General features: G+C 46.7%; 1 protein-coding gene across 2 annotated transcripts in view; it reads left to right on the top strand.

Moving 5' to 3' along the window:
• Positions 1–26,968, top strand: part of ADAMTS17 (ADAM metallopeptidase with thrombospondin type 1 motif 17) — a 156,729-nt gene that overhangs the window by 62,287 nt on the left and 67,474 nt on the right. For both annotated transcript variants that reach the window (XM_071568731.1, XM_071568730.1), the window contains exons 9-10: positions 14,660–14,800; positions 16,817–16,967. In XM_071568731.1, the coding sequence (XP_071424832.1) occupies positions 14,660–14,800; positions 16,817–16,967 (292 nt within the window). The remainder of the gene's footprint in view (positions 1–14,659; positions 14,801–16,816; positions 16,968–26,968) is intronic.

Raw genomic sequence — 26,968 nt, 5'->3', positions numbered from 1 at the left:
GAGGACAGGACCCTGAGCAAGCCCCATCCCTTCAGCCAGCAGGGATGTCTGTCAAAGCAACACTCCTGAGTGTAGCCACAGTTAGTTGGGTTTTACTCAGGGTTTGCTGGGTGGAGTTCTGTGCTCTGACTCACACAGAAGGGAAGACCCAGAGATCAAGCCATTCTCCAAAGAAAAAGAGGTGAATGAGTTTTTAAACTAAAGCTGGGATTCAGCACTGTATCCATTACCCCAAACGAAGCCAGGGCCAGCCGGTGGTTTTGCAGGACAACAATGTCAGCTTTGTTGCCACTCCTGGTTCTTTCAACAGCCTCAGCTTTCCTGGTGTGGGCTGGGGGCAGGCTTGGGTGAGGAGGGAGCATTCCCATTCCCGAGCCAGCGGGCCCTGGCACTGCCTGGAGTGGGGCATGGCTGGCAGTGGAGTGGTGGAAGCCACAGCGTGGCGGATGCCCTAAGAAAGGGGATTTAAATCAACTGACATTAAGCAAGGAACAGTCTGTTGCCAGCAGTCTGAAACCACATGGCCTCAGACTTGAAGCTGAAACAGATGAGGACAAAAACGAGTCCAAAGGTAAAAAGCCCATAATGCACAAACCAAACAGCTCTGGGCTTGGAATCAGAGGAGGGAAGAGTTTGGAAAGAGCAGGTTTCTCTCCAGTGTGATTATTTGCTTTAGATGGTAAGTATTGATAGCTGGAGCTTGGTTAAAATGACTTTAGGGTGCATAATTATTTGCTACATGATTAAGTATGGCCTGTGTGGTGTGTCTCAAGCAATGGTGGTGTTGCAGGTCAGGGAAAAGCACTCCCTGGATGTTCCCTTGGTGGCCTGAGGTTTGTGCTGACAGACCTGTGAATAAACTTGCCTCCCTGATCTGTGTGGTGCAGCATCCAGCAGAGATTGATGGAGAGGTGCAGAATGTGGGAATATTGCAGGCTGAGGAGGAATGTCCCTTGAGCAGATCCCAGAGGTGCAGAACAACTTACTCTGGCAAAGCCAGGCCAGGATGGTGCAGCCATACAAGCTCAATTCCTGAGAACTAAAGAGGGAATTAACAGTCCCCTTTGTCCCCTGCCCTGCAATGTATAGTTGGTCATAATGCATTTTAGTAATGCTAAGTTTGTCCTGGAAGCTGAGGAGCACCCCAGGCAGTGGCAGACAGAGCTGTGCAGACAACAGGGAGTGCTGCAGAGTGCACTCTGTGCTGACAGAAACCTGTTTGCTGCTCTGGGGTGCCAGTGAGCACAGTGCCAGCAGCAGTGGAGCCAAACCATGGAGAGGGGCAAGGGCAGTGCTTCTGGAAACCACAGGGAAATGGAGGCACCTCTGCTACAAATCCTCTCAGTTTATGCTGTGAATTTAACATTTAGGTTCAGGATGTGGGAGCTGAGAAGCTGTTCTGAAAGAAAGAAGACAACAACCGTCCGTCTGTTTTAGAGCAGCTCACCATAGTCTAACCCTTGAACTCTGCTGGCAGGGGCAGCTGAGTGTGGTTTATACCCTGTCTGACTCTAAACATTTAAACTGGTTTTCAAAAAAGCTCCCATCTGAGCTTCTTTTTCTTTCCTTTGTTGCTCTGAGTTAGTCCCACATTTATCAGGCTGTTTCTGCCCGACCTGAATTTCTGTGGAACGTTTGTCTGTGTTGCTATTTCAGAACTACACCAATTCATTGTCAGGAAACAATGGGTCCCCAGGTTACTTCTTATCTCCCAAAAGGTTCTACTTGAGTTGTAGAATCAAACATGTAAAAGCACCAAAGTCTCAGTTTCAGGGTTATCTGGACAGCTTTGATTTTAACTCTAATCCCTCTGTCCTGCCAGTGAGGCCAAACTTCTATTCACAGGGTAGGATTTCAGCAGGTAAAGGCTTTACCTTAACACCTGCCCACAGGGATCTGATTCCCTCTGCTGTGAATGAATGTTTTGCTAGAGAGAGTCCTTGCAAAGAGCTGCCCATCTGTGGGTCTGTGGGGTAGTGCCCGTTTGTGGATGGCTCAGGGATGCAGCCTGTGGCTCACAGGGTCTGCCAGTGCCTGGATGAACCTCTCCCGTGGCTCTGCTGGCACTTTGGGTGTAGCTTCTGTCTCGAGGTGAGGAGCTGTGGCACAGTTCCCTCTGTGCCTTTATAAACCTTGTGTGGCTGATTCAAGCATGCTGCAGTGCCAGGGTGGTGGAGCTTTGCCTGTCTGCATTTGTAGGGGTGGAAAATCGACGTCAGGTGGTTGCCAAGGAGGACCAGAGCCAGAGGCAATCCCAGGCAGGCTTTACTTTAGCAAGCTCAGGTACTGGAGACTGTATTGCTGCACCAAGACTTCCTGAGTACTGGGGAGTGCCTGCCCCAGCCGTGTTCTCCTGGTGCCAGCACTCTCCACTTGAAATCTCCCAGGATTCCAAGTGTTCCAGCCTCAGGAGCACTGGGAGTGACTGGCTGCTGTGCAGACATACCCTGGGGCTGGCCAGAAGTGCTGGCAGCACTCCTTACCCACCCCGGAGTTGCTAATTTTATTTTCTGCCATTGGTGTTGTAAATCTGTTGTGGAATGTCTCTGTCTCTGTGTTCCCAGGCTCCCTTTTCGTGTTCCCCTCCTCCCAGGTTTCATTCTTCCACAGATAATTGCAAGCACATTTCCACAGTGAAGTTGCCCTTCTCTGTACGCTCCAAAGGATATAATGGAACTGCCGCTTCCATCAGATGTGTTTGTACATCAGAACTGGCATCATCTCATCAAAGCAGTTATTGCATAACATGTTCTGGTTTGGAGAGAGAGCCAGGTATAGCCTAAAATTCCAGGAGATGCTTCCAATTGGGTAACACACAGAGGGATCTGTTTTAGACAAGTTATTATGTATCTAAGTAGCTTGATAAAAGCTTTCTGAAAACTGTGCTGAGTTAATGAAAAAGAAGCAGAGATTAAAGACTGATAAAGATCTAAACATATTGGCAGAAAATCAGTGGAGGCTTCTGCCAGCAAGGATGGTCTGACCTGGGGAAGAGGTGCCGGTGGAGCACCACTAAACAGGAGATGTGTTTGCCCAATGTAGGGCAGTGCAGGATACCCAAGTAAGTTATTTTGAGCCCCAGAAGTAGAATGTCCCTGTTCAGTTAACCTTGTCTGGACAGGTTGTGTTTGCAATGACAGTGAGAGAGAAATCACAGAAAGAAAACCATGTGCAGAAAGCACACAGAGAAAAAGATCAGGGAGGAGAAATGGGGAGGTTTGAGTAGTGTCATGTGCCAGACTCTGAATACAGAGTCTGGATTTGGGTGTGGTTTTTTGGTTTTATATAAAGCTGCAAGATACTTCCAGGTGCAGTTACTGAGCCTGCTAATCCTGGCATGGTGATGGGGTGCCTTCCCTCTATCATGAGTATCTTTTCTCACCCTTGTATCTTCCAAATTGGATGGTTTATTTACAGTATTGGAATGTAATAACCTTGGAACTGGGCATGGGAATGTCCATCTCCCGTTGCTTTGTGCACTTCGTGGGAAGCATTAGTGTGGCTCTGGGCAAGGGTTTCTATGGTTTGCCTCTCTGCTTTGTGGAGGAGCTCTGTGTAATCCCCAGTGCAGCAACATTCCCTTGCAGCCCCTCTCATGTCTTTGTTTGTGAGCATCTTGTACAGCTTTACTGAACACAATGAGGCTGCACCCAATAGGCAGACGACAGTCATTTAGGAACAGATTCCTGTTCCATCCAGAGCTTTGTAGCTCTGCCAGCTGTGCCTTGCTTTCCAAAGGCTTTCTCTGCTGAGTAAGCCAAGGCCATGGTAAGTAGCTGGGCCATAATGATTTGGCAAATCTTCCATGTGCTTCCTGCTCCGAGAGTTCTGGTTTCACCCTCCACTGGCTTTGCTGGCAACAGCCTTGTGTGCCAGTGACCCCAGCCATGGGGACAGCACAAGTGCCCATTGTGCAGCCTCTCACCCCACACCAGCACAGGAAATATTAGGTTTGTCAGTGCCATTTACCAAACAACCAGTTGTTTTTCTACAAGGGCAGCGATGGAGATGAAATATTTACTTTTCCACTGGCAGTTGGGTTCCAATAGGCTGTAACCCTGCTGTCTGCCTGGCCTGCTGAGTTCAGCAGGGCCCAGGTGAACAGGACTGCTGAGCTGGGGAAGGTGATAAATCCCAGACTGTCACTTGGAAGAGCCCCTGGGCAGGAACTCAGAAGCAGTGGAAATGTTGTTGCCTCTGAAAATGTGGTTCCCTTTAGCCATTATGTCAGTGGAAGGCTGTGCCGTGGTGGAACAAGGTCGGCTGCCTTTTGGCCAGCAGTTGTGTTGGGAAATGAAATGCAGCAAAAAGAGGTTACTGAAGAAATGAAACAAACAGGCCTGCCTTGTCCTCACTGACCCCTTTCCATGTGCAAAATCCTCCCTCCATCAGGTGCTGGGCCTCTTCCCTTTGCTGGATCCAGCCCAGCAGGGAGTTATCTACCTCTTTACTTGGACCCCAGTTCCCAAAAAAAAAAAAGAGGAGAATAGCCCACAGTTTTCTGCTTTTGTTCTTAGGTGGTAAAACAAATCAAAGCAAAAGGAGTCTGATCATAATGGTTTGTTCTCACTTACTTGAGAAGCTTCTTCCCTGCTGGGCTCTAATCAGCTCAAGGTGTTGAGCCTTAAAAATTACGATTGTTTTTCCTGTGCCTTCTTTGTCTGCTCCAAAGCCCACTGAGATACTCTTCTTGTACACCACATCTTACCCAGATTTGGGACAGTTTGCCTGTCAGAAATGTGTGCTGTCCACCCTCTGGTAGCTGTTTCTCCCGTGCCAGTCCTGCCTGGCTCCTCCCGCTGGGCTCCCTTCCTGCCGCCGGCATCGCTCCAGCTTTGGAGCCGCAGGTCTCTCATCCAGGCTGTGAATACTCATTTTAATTACACACAATGAAGCTAGACAGGATGAAGGAATGCTGCCTGGAAACTGCTTCTCAGTTTAGGTAGTCTCTGTTCTTAGGAAAAGTGTCTTTCCTTCAAAGGAAGAGCTTTCTTTTTCATGGAAACTGCCAGCACTTTTCAATGGGGGAATTCTTTCCTGTCTGGTTCCTCCTTTATCTCCAGTGAAGCTGCTTGCTGTGTAGTGTTGCTGTGTAACATGGGATAGATTTAGCCAGAGCAGGCAGAACTCTTCCCAAATATCCATCATGAGCCACAGTGGCAGGAGGGGGCAGATTTTGATGGAAATGCAGATTGTTCAGCAGCTTTAAAGTAATGCAGCAAACTGGGGTTTCCTACAGGAGCATTACAATAATGACTTTGTCAACTGCTTGTGTGCACAACTCTCACCTCCCATCCATTCATTTGAAGTGTCATCCTCTTCACTGGGTGTATTTCTTTGCCTCTTTCTCCATTATTTCCTCTGTTACTGACACGTTTTCAATACTAACCCAGATATGATCCTGAGGCTTCTCTCCATTTAAAGAAAAAGCCCAACTTGTTTGTGTAGGGAAATATATTCATATTTTCTCTTTATCCCTTAAGTACTACCCTTCACAGCTGCAGCTCATTCTGGACTGTTCATGGTGTGTGTTGAAGTGACAGTACCAGGTTTGCCAGAGGTGTTATGGCAGGAGCACCTCTGGGTGCAGTGATCAGAATCACATGAGAAAGGTCTCCCGAAAGCTGCCACCAGTTAAATGACATGCACCCCACACCTCTTGTCAGCTGAAGACCCTCTAAAGAGTGAGATCTTTAGACGCTCCAGACTTTCTCTAATTTGTCTTCACATGAATATGTTCAAGCCAAAGTTATTCAAAGCAAAATTGTCTCTTTTCAGGTTGCTTTTTACTTTCCTCATGTCACTCTCTTAGACAGTATGAAAGCAAACTTAGCCTTGAGGTTTGTAGGCAGCCAGGCACACCCACTACCCAAAGAATTTCACATCAGTATTGGTCTGAACATATCATTTCCAAATTGCTTTGATACCAAGCCATAATGTGCAACATTCCTGTTTGATACCGAGTCTCTCCCTGCTGATAAAACGAGTGAGATTAGGTGAGAGCTTGCTGAACTTTTAAAATCATTTATGAACAGCCAAGGCCAGATGGTTCTGGTATGATAAATTATTCTCCCAGCTGCACCATTATGAAAAATCACTAGAGTTTAAGGAGCTGCTGTATGGGAGTACCACTATGGGAATTGGGGTTTCCATAAGGAAGGGGAGCACTCCTGAGTGGTGGAAGTGACTGTGGCAGGGATACCCCTGGAAATGCCATGTCCTGAGAGCAAATGTCTTCAGCTGAACTGCTGCAGCCTGATCCACTGCCAGAGAATAAGTGCAGATCACAGAACTAGATTGTGCATTTCCTCTGCAAATCACAGAACTGGATTGTGCATTTCCTCTGCGAATCACAGAACTGGATTGTGCATTTCCTGTGCAACTTTCTTTTTGGACCATTCTGGTGGGTTTTTTGAATCAGTATAGGAGGGTCACATAGGATGGATTTCTTCTTGCACTGCATCTGTGAGCCCACAGTGATTGACAACCTGGACTAGGAAGAATAAAAGAGGATGAAAAATTTCTGTGACAGGGACTTCTGCTGCTCTGGGAACCATAAAGCACATACCCACTGGCTTGTCTGGGACAGCAGGAGACTCAGTGCTGGTGGAATTTATACATACTACAGTTCCTTCACACCTCTTGGTCTTTTAATATTGGCCATCTCCTCATTCCCAGCTTCAGGAGTGGAGAACTCATTCCCAGCCAGCATTCCTGCCTCCCACGGTGCCTTCCCCAGCACTCGGCAGTGGGTGGCTTCCTGATGGGCAACCATGGGGACATCTGTGCCTGCTTGTGTTGCACATATTTGGCAAGTATTCTCCACCATCTCTCCTTTCTCCTTGACTTCCCTTTGAGGGGTGTCCTGTTCTGCATCTCTCCATTCAGGTTTGGTATGTGGTCATTAATGCCGTTGACTGGAGGCTTTCAGTGGTCCCACAGGAGTCCTGGCAAAGTGCACTCGAGTGGTTGCACACAAGATCCTCCCCGTGGGCTGCTGACACTATGAGTGGCAGAGCTGTCATTACTCACTGAGCCTTTGTCTCTCTTCCCTGCTGGGTGGGAAATCCCACCCAGCTATCAGGGCCTGGTCTTTTTTCCACCCTACAATTTATATTCCCTTTTCATCTCTGGAGGAAATGCATGTCACGTTTTCAGAGGGCTTGTTCTCACCCACTTCAGGCAGTGCTGAAAGCAAACAGCTTGTTCCCCTTCAGGGATTTGGTTCTGGGATGCCCCGCGGTGCTTTCCAAAGACAAGGAGCTGCACATGGAGCAGCCCAGCAGCCTCTGAAAGGAGCAATCCTTCCCTGCCCAGCGCCGGTTCATTCACAGCCATTGTGCTCCTGCAACAATTCCCTGTTTTCTGAAACCAAACTGAAGCAAGTGAGAAAGAGAGAATTTTTCTATGTCCAAGAAGTGAATTAAATCTTGAGGGTGAGGAAACAACCTAATGCACACATTTTCATGGGGTGTTACCCTCTGGCCCTCAGCTTTATTCTTCCTTTGGGCTCAGCTCTGACAAGTAGCCAGTGTGAGACAAGTGAGTCCCAGTGATCCATGTTTTACTGGGAGGGTTTTTGACGTGTCTGTGTTGGGTTCCTCAGCAGGGACTGAAGGGATTCCAGCAGTCCTTGACTCCTGCTGATGCTGTTGTGACAGAAACCTGCTGTGTGTTGCTGACATGTTTCAAAGCACTGAAGGGTTTGGAAATGCTGCAGCAGTGCTTTAGGGTTGTGAAGGGGCCAGGAAGGATTTGTGTTGGATGCTAAGTGGGACTTGGAAAGGAGTGATTATTGGGATCAGAAGGAGGAAGGGTGTTTTACTGAGGTAATGCCACCTCCTCGGTGCTGAGGTTTTGCCAAGTTTATTTGCACATATATTGACCAACTTTAGCATTTTCTAGGACTTTGTATTTGGTGGGACACTCCTCTTCCTGCCACAAGGTAAACTTCCCTGCAGCCTCAGAACCTGCCAGCTCTTACCAGAAAAACTGTGAAGGTTTTCCAGGAAAAGGTTGCTATGCTGGGGCCACATCCTACAAATCAGAAGCAGTGGAGACAGGCCACTGGAATGACAAGTGTTCAGGGGCATTGCAGGTGGATTCCTTCATCTCCCCAAAGGTCGTGGAATACATCAGGCAATGCCTGCCCTGCTGTGAATCATCCACTCTGGGAAAGAGGAAAGGGAGAGAGAATCCCATGGGCAAATGTCCATGGGAAAAAGGAGTCAATGTGGATGTGGGATTTCATTGCAGAGGAGAAGATGGTGGATGATTCACCCTGTTCTTCATGGCTTTGGTGAAACCATGTAAAGGACTGGCATTGATGCCAGTGGGCTTTGCCAGTTCTGTATCCAGGGCAATGTGCCTGCAAGCTTTTGCATAAAACATGGGAGTGAGAGGCCACCCTGCCGGGCCCTGCCATGTCAGTCCATGTGCTCTCTGTCCCTTGTGGCACAAGCTCATAGTTGCTGCCTTCCAGATTCCATGGCAGGAGACCTAATTCTTTTTAAATGAAAACCATCTCATAAAGGGCTGGATCTGTCATGCAGCTGAATAAACCCCAGCTCTGCACACTGTTATTCACCATCGGCGTTCGTGTGTTCTCACTCGCTGTTGTTGAGTTCTTGGCTGCTTGATGAGCAGATAACCATATAAAATATCTGGTTACTTCATTATTGCAGAGTGACATAAACTTGGTTATGAAAACAAGAGTCCAGTAGTCATGGCTCCCTTTAAATGTTCTCTTTCCTGATTGAAAATCCCCAAACACAGCACCCATCCTGAGCAGCCCTGTTCTAGGTAACACTATGTGCACGATGACTGTCTTGGATTGCTTCAGATACTTTCAGTAGTGTCATCTCCCCCTCTTCATCACAGCTCTCCAAAGCACTTCTGGCAGCTTCTGGAGTAGTGGAGGTGTATTTAAGGAACAGTGTTTCCATGTTTGAAAAGCACAAGGTGAAAAAGCTTGTTTCCCATTAAGCCAACAGCTTCAGTGGCCTTTGGTTTTGTAAGAAGGTTGCACAAGCTGTTTCCTTGCCTCCTTCCTCAGCGTGAGCTCAGCTCACCTCAGTGTTTCTCCAGGATTTGTTGGCCTGCTCTTCATCCTGTGGCCCCTCTGTCTGTCTCTGCCTCCCTTGGGTTGATCTGCAGAGGTATCTCTTTGCTGTGTCTCTCTTAGACACACTGTCCTCACTTTGCACTGCAGCTCCTATTGCAGTCCCAGCTCCAACAAGCATCCCCCACTTCACTCCTGCCTCTGCTATGCCTTTATTCTCAACTGGATGGAAACCTCATAACATGCAAGATATCAGCATTTTATATTGAAACATTAAACATGTTGAACCAGTTCAGAAGTAGGCACCTTTCCAGTGACACAGCTTCAGTTTCAAACATTAATAAAAATTCCTCACACTGAGCTCAGTTTGGGACAGGAGGGCTCACAGGGTGATGATGTGATGTGGCCTCCCTCTCCTGGTTCCAGTCCAGCCCAGGGCAGGAGCTGCTGAGAACTGTTGATGTGCATTCTCTGCTTAGTGCCCTGTATTGGTTTGGGTTTAATGGCCATGTTTGATGTTCTCAGCTCTCAGCCTGTGTAACCTCTCTCCATACCATCATCTTCCTCTATGGCTGACATTGGAGGGACTGCAGAGATGGGACTCCCTTCTCAACCCTTGGTTGAGGCCTGGTAGGAATTGGGAAGGGGCAGGAATGTTGTCCTTCAGTTATGCCCTTCATATGGGTGAGCAGATGGCATTTGTGCCCACGGTGTGTGTAAATAGCAGTGCTTCCTTGGGGCACTGTCCTCCTGCCCACACTGAAATGCCAGAGGGATAAATTACAGCTCCCCCTCTCCATTCCCTCACATTGTCCATCCTGCCCTCCCTTTGCATTTATATTTCTCCAGTGGGCTTTAGAAAGAGATCTTGTGCTTAGTCCTGCCCCTGCAATGAATGCTGGATTAATGCTGGGTGAGTCATGGCAAACTGGGTCACAGGGAATGACTTCTCTCAGATTCTCTTTTGAGAAGGTCAGTGGTGATACGCCAGCCCTGGAACTACATGTTGCTCATGGCAGAGATGGAGCCCTGAGGAGAACATCTGTTACAAACACAGGTAGAGAAGACATGCTTTCCACCAAACAAATACCAGCTAAGAATGGTAAAACCTTAGTGGTCCTGCTGAATTTTTCACTTGGAATATGATAGCAGTGCCTTCTGTCCCTCTCTGTGTTTGGCCATGGCTGTGATGGGCCCTTTGCTCAGTTCTCTCAGTCTGTGTTGGTCTGCAAGGTGGCCCCAAGGAGCAATTCCTTTTTAATGTCTTGCTGAGCTTACACAGTTACCACCCTTTGTGAGCTGGTTCTTTGGGAAGAGAAAGCCTTTCCTTTGGATTTCTGTCTGTAGAAGTGGGAGACAGCTCACTGCCCTCATTCCCTTGAGGAGATGGGTGTCCTCAGTGCCCTCTGGAGCAATGGAGACTCTGAGCTAAGTGCAGTTGTGGGGAGAGCAGTCAGTGGTGTGTGGAGCACACATTTAATGAACAGCTGAGGTGACAGCCAGGTCACCTTGGGCAGCCTTGATAGCCATGAGTGTCACTGCTCTCTGGAGAGATCCAGTGTTTGACTCACCCAGAATTATTCTGGACAGATGGAATGGTTTGGCTTGCAGAGGGAGTGATGGAAAAGGCCTCACTCCCAGCCAGCTGAAGTGCTTATTTGAAACAGAGGCATTGCAGGACCTGGTGGTGTTTCCACTTCTGGGTGTGGTTTCTTCAGGATTCTCTTCTTCATACTTCTTTCTTTCACTTGCTCCACTTTTTCTGCCTTTTTCTGAAGGAAAGATCTTCTTTTACTGCTGCTGATATTTTCTGTCAAACTGACCTCTTGTCCCCACTTCTTAATCTCTCCCCACCAGAGGGGCAGTGCATGATAATAGTCCTGGGGATTTCTCAAGTGCTCTCTTACCAGCCACCAAGTTGCAGCTGTTGAAAAAATTTTAAGCATCTCCTAAATCCCTTTCCCCCAGCCCTTGGCATTATCCTTTGACTCGGATTTGGGACTTTTAGTGGGACAGTGGTCAAGAGTCATGGTGCTTCTGATGAAGATTTGTATACACGACCTTGAGAACTTGGAGGTGCAACATGCAGTGAATTGAAGGCAGTCAGAGGCTTTTCACAGGCTTTGGTGCACTTTGGCTCAGGCTTGTAAAGAATAACAGGAAATATTGGAAAACTGCACTGAGGGTAAACAGAGCAGTTGAGTTCCATTAACTGTCTGGAGGAGAAGCTCCATTAATGACTGAGACAAACAAAGCAAGTGCGTTGGTTCAGCACTGCTGTGTGAAAACAAAGGGCTGGGAGTTGCATTTAGTTTAACAGAGTTACACAGGACATTGGCCAGCCCAGGCAGGGGGGGATCGTGGCACCACGACCCCACTGTGGTCACTGCAGAGACACTGATGGAGAGCAGTGTCCTGGGAAGGAGCACAGACACTGCATGCTGGGGTGTGTTCATAGCAGTGCTACTCTAAAGTCCTGCTCTCCAAAAACAAGGCATCAAAGAGGTCTGGTGTTGGTGCCTCCCTGTGAGTCCTGCTGGGATGGCCTTGCTGGGATGGTGTTCGCAGGCAGCACTCAGACTGGGCAGTGGGCTGGTTTCTGGACTCACATAGGATGAGCAGCAATGAACAGGCTGCAGGACTGCTCTGGAGAGGCACTGGTGTCTTTGCCTGCCAAAACATTTTTTATGTTGGGAAGAAGCTCAAGTGGGAAACCAGAGTCCCAGGGTGCTCACTCTGAATAAACTCTGAATGAAAGGAGTGTGGGAGCTGACAGTCTGAGCTGTCCTTGTTTGCCTTTGTGGACTCTCATTGTCTCCAGGAGGAGAATGTGATGAGCTGAAGGCTGAGATTTACCTTGGGGTTAGAATGGAGGGAGTGACCAGGTAGTGACAGCACAAAGGGACAATCCTGCTCATCCACAGTGGCTTTGGGGTAACAGGCAGCGTGTGTTTGTGGCTTCTGCTAAAATGGACAGTTTGGGCTGGGAGAGCACAGAGGGCAGTGGGTTTGCAGGGCAAGACAGGGCCCTTTGGACATCCTTCCTTCCAATCTAAGAGCTTTCCTATCAGCTCTTTATTCAAGTTCTGTACATGTGAGAGTAGAACTCCTTCCCAAGGCAGAATATTTCAAGAGATTGATTACCTGCTTCCAGTTCCTTGTGAATTCTGAATAGCAGGTAAGATTATGATCACAAAGGAAATGCAGACTCCTGATTAGTACAATCACAGACTGCTCTGCCCCATTTATTGCTGTTCAAAGGAGGAGGGCTGTTCATTAGTGAAAAGAATCAGCATGGCATTGCATTTACTACGTGTAGGAAAACCTGGCCCCTTTGATGTAGCTGGAGACCCCTGAACTTCAGAAAAGAATGTGTTAGCATGCTAGGCTCTGCCTTAGTCCTGCAGGTCATTTAATCCTTTTCTCAAGTGAGTCATTGCAAGGTAAAGTAGATGCTGAGAAAAGTTCTGCATTGCCAATTAAAACAGGCTCCAAAGGTGTTGCTGGTTTCATTCTCCCAGAAACTCATCACCGAGGGGCCACGAGAGGTGCCTGTGTACCTTGAGGCCACATCCCAGCCCAGTATAAACTGCCTTGTTCTTGGGGCTTAGCAGAGCTCCTTTGCTTCATACCAATAAAGGTATTCCTTTCAGGCTCAGTTCCTTTATGCTTATGACTTTATGACTTTTAAGAGGATTTCTGTTAAGAAACCAGGAGTTCTTTGGGAAGGTGTCGATTTCCACACGTGGAAGAATTGAATGAATTTCAGAAGAAGCCTGTAAATAACCCAAGATGTGAGTTCTGACTCAGTCTTTGTAGACAATGCAGTTTATCTGCCTCAAACCCCCCTGCAAAATCAAAACTGAGTAATGTGTGGCAGCCTCAGCATTTCTCCCAGGCAGACTTTTCAGGAGGCCAGGTTTAAAATAAAGGATAAGAATGTACTAATTAGTAACTGCTACTCTTGTTGTTCACCAACAAAACCCCACTTTCAACCTATTTAACAAAAAAAATAATGGAAGTTAATCGGAAAGCTGAGGCATTGCTGTATTAACAACCCTAGACCAAAGACGAGTCTTGTGGAATCAGGGATAAAGTCAAGGAGCCTAAACCACTTGGAAAGTCAGGCAGATTGTTTGTTCTCAGCCTTTTGAAGTGGAGCCGCTGATGTGCTGACAAGGAGGCCGTTCAGGAAGCTGCTGGATCCCATCCCACAGGAGCTGGACAGTAGAAACCTGAAGGACCAGCTTTGAGCCTCAGCACTGTGGCAGTCACAAGGCAGAAAAGCTGCAAGAAACCCTGGAAACCTGTTTAATCTCTATTAGAAACTTTCCCAGGGTTGCTGCATGCCTGGGAGCCTTCCAAGCTGGCATTTTGGGGCAGATTCCCTCTGGAAGATTCCATCCAGCTTACATACCTTAGTCAGGATGCTGAGCCCTTCCTGTCCTGACTTTTAGGAACAGGATCTTTAGATGGGCTTACTTGCATTGGAGGGATGCTGCTGGAACTTTCTTCCCAGCATGTGAAGGGTTTTCTCTGTGTGTAGAAACAACATGGCTAAAATATCTGGAGTGAAATCCAGGCTCCATTGAAGTCAATGGCAAAACTCCCATTCACTTCAGTGGAGCAGGAATTTCACTCTTGACTGTTTTGAAGTTCATTACTAATAGACTGTTGGATTATTCCTGTGTGCATCAAACAAAAATGTGCTTGCTGGTAATATTTCTGCCGTGTTCAAAACCCACAAAGGTTTAAAAACAGGAATAACTATGAATTTCTGAGTTGAAAAACTGCATTAAATGTAGTTTTGCTAGAAATAATAATGTCCCTGGAGATAAACCTAAAATAATAGACTCCACTGTGTAATCTTCACTTGAAGCTAAAAATAGCAAAGATGGTGGTTTAATCTAAGCCATAATTATCAAACTGCTGAAGCTGGTTTGGGGTCACTGCAACTAGAAATGGATGTCGTGTTTGGGCTTTGAACCATCGAGTCCCACAACTGGAGAGGAGCAAAGCCAAGAGCACAGTCAGAAAGCAAACAGGAGCCTCTGATTTGCAGGAAAAAAGCACAGATTAAAGAGTCCAACACAGTATTTAAAGGCACTGCTCCTGGCTGGCTCCAGCCAACCATCTGGAGACCCAGTGAGCTCCTATTAATCTGTGTTTTCAGCCCCAAACTGTGACATTTTGCCGGAAGGTGACACTGGCCCTACAATGTATGGAAGTAATTCTCCATTTCATCTTGGAATTAAAGGAGGAATGTTAATGTTTCAGAGAGTTATTATTCTGTATGATTCTAAATAAGGGGTTTAGTGATAATTTCAAAGTAGGATGGAAAACCATTAAATTTCCTGGTAGAAAAGCCCAATAGAAACCCATTTCAAATGCATAAATACTAAAACCCTCGTGAAATTAAGGCAGTGGGTAAATTAAAGGAACCAATAATTTATTTATATTTCTCTATTTCACAGGTGCCCAGAGCAGTAGGTGAATGATGGTGTGTTATCTGTATTTTCAAGCTGTTAATTGCCAAAAGAAATGAGAAAGCCACATGTAACCTGGCAGGTGTTTGTCCTTTTTGTGTCCCTCCCACAGCATGGGGATGAGCCACGACAACGACCACCAGCCCTGCGCGGGGAGGTCCCACATCATGTCTGGAGAGTGGGTGAAGGGCAGGAACCCCAGTGACCTGTCCTGGTCCTCCTGCAGCCGGGACGACCTGGAAAACTTCCTCAAGTAAGGATTGTGCTGAGTACCAAAAGTCCTGCCTGGCAACAATTCAATGTGTTATTTGAAAGTCAAAGTGTCAACAATTTTCCTTTAAAAAAGTGTGTGCACGTGTCATTAGGGCGTGCAGGTTTGATTCTGTCTCTGTGACAGGAGCCCCTTTGAAACTGAGGATTGCAGAGAGGCAGAAGAATCATGTGCAGTTGACAATGTGTGATAACTTCTTAAAAAGAGTTCCAGATCACCTTCATTTTAGAAAAAGTGCCCTTCATGTGTGCAGTGACAGAAGTCTGTGTGTGGGTGGCCTGCAGAGAGCTCTGCTGAAGGATGCTGGAGCTTTGTGCTGAGGCTTTTAGTGCCTGTCTTGTCATTAAATAGCTCTTATTTTATGGAAATTTTACTTTGCCTGGAGGTAATTGGGATGTGTTTTCTCACTCCTCAGTGGGTGTTGGTCCAAAATGGTTCACTATAAACCTCTTTTCCACTGTATCCATGTTTCAAGAGTTCAGGAAGGATTTCTGTCCTTGTTAACTCCCATGGACTGCAGCAGGCACTGGAGCTGTCTCAGCTCTGCAGTTGTGCTCTTGGACCTGCAGTGCAGCTCTGCCAAACACTGCCCAGCACAGTGACCAGAGCTGGTGTTGCTGGGAGTGGGTTCAGCTTGGAAAATTTCACACTCTGGGGTTAGAGGTGGGAAAGAAGGGAAAATCATGAAAGAAAATGGGTAAGTACTGTTACATTAATGGCATGAAGTTGAAAAGGAAGTTGCATCTGGTCCCTGAGGGATGAGAGATGACAGTGATACTCTAATTTGTAAAAGATTTTTGTGAAGGAAAAGAGAAAAATCTTCCCTTTATGCCTGTGATGGATAAGAAAAGAAGTCAAAGGCCCAAAATTGAGCTGGAAGGATTCAGGTGAGACATGACAGACTTTCTAGGGCTTGTGAAGCTTTGGGCTGGATGGCCTGAGGGCAGAGTCGAGTCTCCAGCAGATTTTTAGGACCAGTTTAGATGAATGTTTAACCCAGAATGTTGTGAGTGGAGTCTGTTCTGCCTCGAGGCCTGGGGCCAGGGGTGAGTTCCCATAGTTTCTAGCCATGGTTCTCAGTTATTTAGAATGCTCCCAGATGGATGTATGTGTGGCTCAGCTTTGCAGATGAAGGTTTGGGAAGGGCTCTCCCCACATGGGTGAGCCCTTTGAGCCTGTGCAGTGGATTGTTTAGTTGAGGTACAGCATGTGGAACTGGCCCCACTGTTTGCTCCTGAGGTTCATCTGCCACGGCCGAGCGAGCCTGGACGGTGACAGTGAAGTCCTCAGGACTAGAACCTGCAGCCCAAGGTATTCCCAGCAGGTCTCCCATCCAAGTTCTATCCGGGGCTGACCCTGCTGAGCTCCCGAGATCTGATGGGATCGGATGTCAGGGAGACATTTACCTGCCTTGCTCTCGGATATATAGTGGGGAAATCACCCCTGTTCCATGAGACTACAGAGGGGACAGCAGAGCTGTGGGGTGAGCTCAAAGTGTCTCCTTCAGGGATTATAGAAGGGACAGCAGAGGTCTGAGGTGAGCTCAGAGGTGCCTGCCTGCCCTCAGGGCTGTCCCCTCGGGTTACAGAGGTGTGAGGGGAGCTCAAAGGTGCCTGCCTGCCCTCAGGGCTGTCCCCTCAGATTACAGAGGTGTGAGGTGAGCTCAGAGGTGCCTCTCTCAGGGCTGTCCCCTCGGGTTACAGAGGTGTGAGGTGAGCTCAGAGGTGCCTGCCTGCCCTCAGGGCTGTCCCCTCGGGTTACAGAGCTGTGAGGGGAGCTCAGAGGTGCCTGCCTGCCCTCAGGGCTGTCCCCTCGGGTTACAGAGGTGTGAGGTGAGCTCAGAGGTGCCTCTCTCAGGGCTGTCCCCTCGGGTTACAGAGGTGTGAGGGGAGCTCAGAGGTGCCTGCCTGCCCTCAGGGTTGTCCCCTTGGGTTACAGAGGTCCGAGGTGAGCTCAGGGGTGCCTGCCTGCCTTCAGGGCTGTCCCCTCTCCCCGCAGGTCCAAGGCCAGCACCTGCCTGCTGCTGACCGACCCTCGCAGCCGGTTTGCGGTGCGGCTGCCGCACAAGCTGCCCGGGATGCACTACAGCGCCGACGAGCAGTGCCAGATCCTCTTCGGCACCAACGCCACCTTCTGCAGGAACATGGAGGTAAGAGCTCCTGCTCGGACCTGGCACGAGGTGGGAGGGGGGAACGAGGGTGTTGAAAGGAGATCTGCGCTCTCCTCAGCGTGTTCAGAGAGCAAATCCAACTCCCCCGAGCTCCCTGTCAGCAGCACTCTGGGAGACACACACTCCTCCTCCCTTCCCCACACTGCCCTTGCTGACCTCCCAGAGCAGCCCCAGAAAAGCTGCTGTTTGCACTTTGTTCCCTTCTGACACTGTTTTGCTGAAATGCTCAGTAGAGATTGTTTTCCTGGAAGTTCAGCTGAGGTGAAAGTCTCTCCTCACAAGTGCTTGGCTGCTTTCAGAGTCAGCCTAGAGGACTGTCTGGATCTTTCAGGAGACTTCACCTTCAGCCCACTGCAGAGTTCTTAGGAGCTGACTCTTAACCCTGTGCTGAGGAAACAGCAGTGACTGCCTGTTGGATGAGGCCATTCTGTGCAGAATCCTGTGTGTTTTCTAAGCAACATGATGTTTAATCAGGATTTGGGTGCAACATGATGTAAATCACATGGTTGTTGGCAGGATGGAAGCACTGCTTGTTGGCATCTCTAGAAGCAGGTTGTGTTTGAGATGAGGCTGTGATTTGTCCTCTGGAATTCAGACAGCTGAACTTTCCCTAAGGTCTTTTCATTCTGAGCAGATCTGACCTGCATCCCACTGTAGGCAGGGCCTGGGGAAGTGCCAACTTCCAGAGTGGCCTTGGAGACATCCAGAAGAAAGTCCTGAAGGACCGTTTCAGGCCACCAGCATCTCCTTCTCTGTAGCCAGGCAGGAAGCAGCCAAGTTTCCTGCTGTCATGAATTGGCCATTTGTCTTTCTCAGTTGTCCCTCATTCCCATTCTCAACAAGCCTGGGATCTTAAATCAGTGTGAAGAAATAAAATAATAATGGGTGATAACTGAGGCTTCTGAGTGCCAAATTACTAAAACTGTTGAGCACATGCAAGTCCTGGGAACATGCTCTTAGTTTCACATTAGCTGCTTTATTTATTTTGGATTTGGGAACCAGCTAATATAAAACAATAAGAAAAGAATCTGGATAGGTTGTATTTCCCAGCTCCATCAAGAAAACACAGACCACCAGGACTACTGTACTGGAAGGAAAGTGTTGTAGGTCTGCAAAGAAAACCCCAGATCTCCCCAGCATGACTCAAGTTCTTCCACTTGTGTGGGTGTCACCCAGCTTGACTGCTCTTGGAAGAGATATTTGCTATTTCCCTTCTTGTGATAAAAAAACATTCTGTTTCTGGATATTCCAGAGCCTGATGAGAATGTCAGCCCACTGGTAGGTGGTCAGCCTTTCTCACACACAGATTGCATGTCCAGTCTGGAATTGCTTCAGGGCCGTGTTGTTTGCCAGGATAACATGCCAAGAGGCACAGTTCTGTTGGACACAGACAGCAGGTGTTTGTGCCTCCCCACATTTTTCACCAGTCTTATTATTTGACACCTTTGGAACCGCATGAAAACTGTGCCCTTTTGCTCCATCATTCCTTTAGCATCTCCCAAATTAAAACAAATTTTCTGAGGACTTTAGTAACTTCTAATGAAACCTTCAGCAGATTAAACCCAATTTTCAGTGCTGTACTTGGAATTATTTCTGTTACAGATGTGCACTCAGAGTTAGCATTCACCCCGTGGAGCTTTGCATCAGTCATGTCACATGCCAGTAATTTAAGTAAATATTTGCATCCTGTTATGCTACTCTGACTTGGCTTTTGAAGGCAGCGAAAGGAAATTCTTCAGAGCAAATGATCACTTTTGATTTTTAAACCTCTCAAGTTTGTGTTCTTTTCACCTCTGTGTTTCTCAGGCCTCATCTGCAGAGTCCTTGTATCCTAAGTCTCAAAGCTGTCTACAAAAATATGAACCAGAAAAAAAATTGGCACTGGTCACTGGCATTAGCTGTAGAAATTATTGGCAAATGCAGCTGTCTCCTCTTCTAGCCAATGGTAATGTGGTCTTTTTAATTCAATAAAGTATTAAAAAAATCCAAATGTAAAAGCAATAAACATTTGACAGTAAATATTTGTTACAAAAAGGAAATATACTTCAGGAAATGAGCCTGCTCATTCTTTTTATGATTACATGTGTCTACTGCCTATTTTCTTACATAATAAAAGAGCTGCATTACAGTGTTTCTTGGGAGACAGTTGAGCTGCATAATTGTATCAGGCAAACTGGAGGCTCCATGTTCCAAAATGCCCTGCAGTTTGGTTTAGGGCAAATTTCAGAGATTAGATGATTCCAAAATTTCAACAGAGACTTTGTGTGCAGTAAACTCTGTCCTTTAAAGGCATCAAAGCCCAGGTTTTTAGAGGAATGTAATCTCTGCCTTCACAGAGTCAGGTGCTGAGTGCTTGGCAGTGGCTGCACCTCCAACATTGCTCCAACTTGATGGTTAATCCCCATGAATATTCACCCTTAGCTGAATATTTGACAGTGCATCCCCAAAGTTCTTCCACTTTGCTTTTAGTGGTAACTCAGATACCCTGGAACAAAACTGTGGCTCTCAGAATGTTCAGTTTGCCACAAGAGCCATCCTGCAGCTTTTCTGCTCCCAGTTTGCAGAGCAGAAATCAAAACATGGGAGGAAGGCTCAGCCTGACCTGTGCCAAACCTCCTGACATCCCATTTTCCTTTGCTTGGACACTGCAGCTATATTTTAATACACTAAAATTACCTAATTAGCAGAATGAGAATGAGATAGTCAGATGATTCATAGCCTGCTGTAACCTGTGACTTCTAAGATGTGTAATGTAGGATCTGGTTGTGTAGCAGCAATGGTAGGTAAGATTTACTGGTGCATGTCACCTTTTGAGGAGCTGTGAATGCAGCTCTTAGCCTGGGTGTTTGTAAGGCAGGCAACAAGCAATTTTTCTTTATTTGAGACCCTCTGTTTCTATCATTATACAGTATTGAATAATGAATGGCAAGATTTACCTGCCAGGCCCTTGAGGGACTGCAAGTCCATTTTGGGGTGTGCTCTGCTTACGGTTTTACTGGTTTGGGATAAATCCCAGTGCCTGGGTCTGGGTTAACTTTAACCTGAGTGTTACATGGGTGAGTCCTCACCCATCAGCAGGAAAGGAAAGAAAGGTTTTCATGGCTCTGTGGAAGGGTTAATTTTGGCCTGAGGAACTTAACTCAAAAAACAGAAGTTGGGCAATTCTCAAGTGGGATGTTTCTCCCTCTGTGCTCTGCTCCTGTGAGATCCCACCTGGAATGCTGAGCACAGTCCTGGTGTCCCCAACAAAGGAAGGACATGGAACTGTTGGAGCAAGTCCAGACGGGGCCACAAAGTTTGATAAGGGGTCTGGAACACCTTCCCAGTGGAGACAGGCTGGGAATGCTGGGGCTGCTCAGCATGGAGAGGTTTGCATGGAGACCTCACAGCACCTTCCAGTATCTGAAGGGGCCTACAAGAAAGCCAGAAAGGAGGTGGAACAAGATGATCTTTAAGGTCCCTTCCAACCCAAGGCATTCTGTGATTCTGTGATTTCACATATGATAATGTTGCAGTGCCAGGAGGGCTTTGGCCCACCAGAGAGGTTGCACAGGGATCTTTATTTTGAGGGAGACGAGGTGCTTGTAGCAGGAATTAAATAGGTCACTGTGGCATTCTCAGGCTCTGAGCAGCATCATGATAACTGTGGAAGAAGCTAAGCAGGAATGCCAAGGGCATGCCAGTGCCCCCCAGACTCCGAGACCTTTGGGCATTCTGGCTGCTGAATCCTGATGGGAGTCCCCAGGGCCAACATGGGAGCAGTTGTGCAAATCCCAGGCAATTCCACCTGTCTGACCCCTGTCCTTCAGCTCCACTGGGCTCTGAATCAGCTATTGTGGATTCATTTGACCCCTCTGAAAGAGGAAGCAGAGAGTTCAGCCCCAGCCAGGCATGAGGGGGCTCTGCAGGGAGTGTTAACCCTTTGCTATCCTGGGTTTGTTCCCAGAGGAGCAGCATGGAGGGATAGTGCTGAGTCTGTCACAGAGCAGAGAGGGGGTTTCTCCACCAGACATGCACCCAAACACCTTCATAACCCCATCAGAAATGCATCAAAATACATTAATAACCCCTAACAGAAATGCATCTAAAAACATTAATAACCCCCACCAGAAATGCATCAAAATCATTCATAACCTCTACTAAAAATGTGTCCAAACACATTCATAATCCCCACCAGAAATGTATCCAAACATAATTCATAACCCCACTAGAAATACATCAAAAACATTAATAACCCCCTCAGAAATGCATCCAAATATAATTCATAACCCCACCAAAAATGCATCCAAACACACTAATAACTCCCACCAGAAATGCATCTAAAAGCATCAATAACCCCCACCAGAAATGCATCAAAAACATTCATAACCTCCACTAAAAATGCATCCAAACACATTAACCCCCACCAGAAATGCATCCAAACATGATTCATAACCCCACCAGAAATGCATCCAAACACATTAATGACCCCACCAGAAGTGCATCAAACACATTGATCCCCTCACACCAAAACATGCTGTGTGTTTAATCACTGTTTTTCAGACCGACCCACCTACCAACAGAGGCTTTTGCACTGAAATCATATTGATGGAAAAAAGTGTGATTTCCATCTCTTGCATCCAGTGTTTGCCTTTTGGTTTTATAAGCCTTTTGGCTTGTTTGTTGCTGACACATTTTTGTGGGTTTTTACATAACCATTGTCTTCCAGAGTTGTTTTGAGTCAGAGCTGGGCTCAGCTGAGGTGGCACATGAGATTAGCAGGGATGGTTTTTTCTGAGCAGGGACACTCTCAGCTCAGATGTAACTGGGAATGTGACTTTGGACATGACACTGTTTTTAGAAAAATTAAACCAGCTGGAATTGGCTGCACTGTTTTTTCTGAAGTTCAAGTTGTTTTATAACAAATGTAGGTATTTCCCAGTATGCACAAGCTCCAGCAGCACAGGACAGGAGGGCAAAGCTGATTGCAAAGCACAGGAGGCTGACTGAATTTCTGGGCTGATATGGAGAAGGAGGGGAGCTAAAAAACAGAGTAAAGAGCAACAGTTGTAATGGTCAAGTGGATTTTATGTATCCCTTCAGTTTCTATACTTGATGGTATGGTGGTGAATATAATTCAGCAATTGTGGGGCTCTCTGTGGTCTTGATCTTGCAGGGGCTGGTGGGGTTGACCTTTAGGCTGGGAATCAATGGGCCTCTGTCTGCCTTTGCCCTGCAGAGTCTTTGCAAGATGCCAGTGATGGGAGTGAGCCCTGTTATTTAATAATGTATAGAATATTTACAAGAACATGGTAATTAGGTTGAAAACTGATTTTTCCTGAAAATAATGGGCTGCATTGTCATTTCTGTACAACCAAGGGACTTTGTCTACATAATAATGCTAATAAATCTGGAAGAGGGTGGGTTGGGTTTTCTTGAGACTTGCAGGGTAGAAAACTGGCAATTCTAGGAAAAAGTGAGAAGGTTTTTTTGAGAAGTAAAGGTAACAATTTACTTAATTGCCATACTAGAGTTTATAGTTTTCCTCATGCAGATTTTTAGAATTCAGACTGTTTTCATGTTGCCTGTGAAACCCAAGTGTCCTATTTCACTGCTTCTGTATGTTGCAAAAAGACCTTTTTCTCTTGATTTTCAGTGGAAATAATTTTTGTTTAAGAGAGAGAAAGAACAAGGGAGAAGCTGAGTTCCTGCCTGGGCAGCACAGCCCAGCTTGCAATTATTGGAATGCTTCAGAAATTTTTGTATGTGTTTCAGTTTGGAAGATGGTCAAAAACACATTCTGGTGCAGTGGTTTAAAGGAAAATAAAAGGAGAGAGGGGAACCAAAATAAAATTATAAAAGTACAACGTGGAAATTTAAGAAAATAAACATAATAAACTCTTAATAATAGAGAGAGCCTATTAAGAATTAAACACTTGAGCTTGGCAATCCTACATTTCTTGTTAAGAGACAAGGGGAGGGAGAGAAAGAATTAGTGTGATGTGGCATCTACAGCTAAAGTTCAAACTTAACAAAATTAGCCAGAATATGACTGAGTATCAGCCTGAAAATAGTGTCTAACAAGCTGGAAGGGCATTCAGGCTTCTCCCATTGCCTGCTGGAAACTTCCATCTGCAGAACTCCAGGAGAAAACTCCCATGTCTTCACAGCCACATCTGAGCAGTGTGTGTACAGACCTATAGGTTCATTTTACTGTCCCTTTCTTCTCCTTCCCCATGGCCAAGAAACACAATCCATGGCTATTGGATGCAGGATCCCTGTGTTGTAGTTGGAATAATGGCTCTGAGCAGGTCAGAGAACCCAGCCTGGTGTGACATCCTCTGTGTTTGTGGGGTCACAGTGGTTGTTTTGTCTGCCACAGAACATTAACAAATCTGGGAAATGAGTATTTTTGTGCTGTTCTGCAGGGGAAGGAGCAGCACAGGAAAGCAGTTATCTCTGAGGGACCATTTCCTCAGAGTTCTTCAACTGTCAGGGGCCATTTCCACAAGAGTTAAAACAATCTTTGGGATCTTAGACACTTGTGTCTGTTTTGGTAACTTTCCACTCCTGCAAGAGTTTATGAAGAGGCTGTTCCTTGACTGATGATAAAACTGATATAGAGGGGAATCAACTCCAAATTTGTTGGCTCTAAGCAGACAGGTCATTGGTCCTGTTCATCTGTAAAGCACAATGTGCTCCTGGGTTTCTGTAAGTTCTGAAGAAATAAGATGTTCATCACATAGTTGAAATTGGGAATTGTTTTTTAAGAAACCTTTTCTAGGGCATCTGAGAAGATTATTATTTATAATAAGAGCTGAGGTGATTTCTCTCCAGCAGTAAAGAGATTCATTCTTCTTTGTCATTAATGATTCAAATCCTGCATTATGGATTTGTGGCATTGTTGTCTGGTTTTATTAAAATGAAATGTTAGTGGATATCAACCATTGCCTGAATATTCTGGGATGTGATTCTTCCTCATGTCTTCCCCTGACTTTTGGGTCAGGTCTGTCATTTGGACAGATGTTTCCTTTGTTGGACCTGCCCCTTGTTCCTTGGAATATCAGCTCTGGACAGAGGGCAGCAGCCAAGTTTCAGAATTATCTTGTCTGGGACACTGTGTGGCTCCTTCTCAAAAGTACCTTCCAATTTTTCAACATTCCAGTTTGGAACACTTTTCATCTTGTTTTCAGCAGCAAGAAGCTCCATCAGACAACAGTGCTTGGGTGCTTTGTGATCTGTTGTAGCTTGGGGGTTGTTCATGCACCCAGAATTAAAGACAGTGATGGTACAGGAGTTGTGGGCATTGTTTTTACCACCTTCTTGTGTAAAGAATTGCTTCTCAGGAACGTGCTGGGAGGCTCCAAGAACCTTTGCATCGCGACTGGGAAAGTGAGAGCAAATTGAGTGTTTATTGTACCTAATAGGTGCTAATTAGGATTCTGTTGAGAAGCACATTTTCTCTCAAGGTTAGCACTGTGCTGAGCCAGAACCTTGGCAAAATAAAGGGTTCTGATCCTTCAGTGAAAGGCAGCCTATTTATAGACCTGTCTGTGTGTTCTGTGGTCTCATGCTCCTCTTGTTCTGTGGACTCTTCCTAAGTCCTTACTGGTAATCCCCTTATTTTGACAGCAAAGTTGGTTTCACGGTGGTTTAATTCTGCTGGTAGAAGTCAGAGGTTCCTCTTTGTAGTGTCAAACAGGCAGCAGGAACAAACCCATCCTCAGGAGCAATGAGTGTTTCTGGTTTTTGGATGAAAAGAGGTGAGGGAGTGAATGTGTAGGGAATGAATGAGCATCTTTAGAGTTGTTTGTGGTTGGAAGGACATCTTTATTCATTGGATTCTCTTTCTGCTGCAGAGGTTTGGGACTCCCCTTGTAGGTCAGCAACCTGAGGCTTTGAGGAGAGGCCACTGGGCAGGAGCAGATTTTAGCAGTGCTGGGAATGCAGCAGCTGCCCCAGCAGGGCAGGCTGGAGACTCTGTGAGTGCCTGTGGGCAGAGCTGGCTGGATTGGCTGTGGCTGCTCCTCAGTTCCAGCACTGAGCTGAGGAACCCAAAATAGGTGCCTTGCCAGAGCTGTGTGAGTGTCACACACTGTGTGTCCAGGGAAGGGAGACAGCTTGTTCAGGAAAATCCTGGAAAGCTGGGAAAGGTGGGCAGGCCCAGAGCCGGAATGTTCCTGGAGGATGCCAGGAGCTGGTGCTGGGTGTGCCCTGGGTTTGGCTGGAGCTGTGGCTGTGACACTGAGCACAGGAACATCCAATCCCTTCCCATGCCTCAGCTTTCCACCTGTAACAGGAGGATAAAACTCCCTTTATCTCCCAGGAGCCTGTGTAGATTGCAGGTGCTTTAAGGAAGAGCAAACAGCTGGCACAGCGAGGCCCCTTGTCAGGCAGGTGCCATTGTAACCCCTGTAACTGGAGCATCCTTCTCCTGCCCAGCCTGGGAGCTTCCAGTTCCTGACCTCCCCCAGCTCTGGTTTCTGATGACTGTGCAGACAAGCTTTCCTATCTCCCAGGACTTTTTGAGAGACCTTTTGAAAAATTTCATTTTATTTCTATTTCTAAATTTTATTTTCTTTCTGTTGAAATTCCCCAAGGATTCATTTGAAAAAAAGTGGGTTTTTTTCAACAAGTAATTTGGAATTTTGATTGAAGTGCTGCTTCTCACCAGCCATCTCGCTTTTTCAGAATTTTATTTCTCTCTTGGAAGTATCTCAGGCTGGGAGCTGATCCAAAGATGACCTTTCCCCACAGACACTTTCAACAAATCAATATTTTTCCAGTGTGAAATGCCTGTCATTGGGAACTGCTCCCTGGGACTTTCTAAGCACTGCAGGGGATGCTTTGCCTTCTGAAGGCTGGTTGCTGATGTTGAATTAGCAGCAATGCAGTTCTTTTGGTGGCTTCTGCTGTGTCAGTGCGAGCTCCAAACTGCCACTCACACCCAACAAGTGCCTTCCAATCCCTGCCATTTCTCCCCTGGATATTCCCCACCAAGTGGCTGTTGAACCATTCAAAAGTCTCTCACTGCGACTGGTTCCCCTCGGCTCTGTTTAATGAGGAGCTGTGTTTGGGTTTCTGTTTAGCTGAGGAGGAGGATACACGATCTCCTTTGAACAGAGCTGTTAACATGATAAAACACCTCGGGAACACACAGGAGGGAGCTGAGGGTTTGATCTGCTGGGGTAGCTGCTGAGCTCTGTGAAATGCAGGGGCTTTGTAGTGGTGTGGCACCACAACACAGAGCTGTTTCTGGAGCTGTTTCCTTTGCATTTAGGATTCTGAATCAAACACAGGGATGCTGTAAAAATCTGATGCTTTCCATACCTCAATGATGGGAAAGTTCAGAAAGGCTGGTGTGGCTGAGGGAGACGATTCCTTTATTTATTCCCCTATAATTGTGTGTGCACACATAATTAAACAAACACACACATACATATATATATATACATATATACAGAAATACACACATGTATGTGAATATTTGCATAGTCTGGGCCCAGCTCTGCAGGTGCAGACACATTTTTGGGGTGGTCTCTGTCCATTGCATCCCTCCCTTGGCTCACACCTGGCAGTGTCACCTTCCATGTTCCTGTGGGCTCTGGGGGAATTCTGTTTGCTGATTAGAATTGTGCAAAGAGCTACTTCCTTCTTATGCTTCGTTCCCATCACAACCCCTTTCCTCCTTCCAGTTTTCCATCAAAGAAGAGAATGTAACCCTAATTTACATGCAATTTATGATCCAGGGACTTGAAGCTGAAGCTGAACAAATACTGGCCTTGCATAAGGCACAGCTATTCAGCAGTGGTGCTCGTGTGTCTGGAACAACTTCTTTAGGGATGTGGGGAATTCCATTACATCTTCAGCCAGGATGTCTTTGGGAGAGAAAGCAGAAGCAGAAGTTTCCTTCTGCAGGCAGAATTTCTGTCTGGGTCATTCAGAAGATCAGTCTGGAGTGTTTCTTCTCTCATTCTGCTCTGAAGCTTTGTGGTTATGTG

The sequence above is a fragment of the Pithys albifrons genome, chromosome 13 (genome assembly GCF_047495875.1).
Source record: "Pithys albifrons albifrons isolate INPA30051 chromosome 13, PitAlb_v1, whole genome shotgun sequence".
NCBI classification, from domain to species: Eukaryota; Metazoa; Chordata; class Aves; order Passeriformes; family Thamnophilidae; genus Pithys; species Pithys albifrons.
The sequence above is the reverse complement of the archived record's forward strand: the minus strand, read 5'-3'. Positions and strand labels throughout refer to the sequence as shown.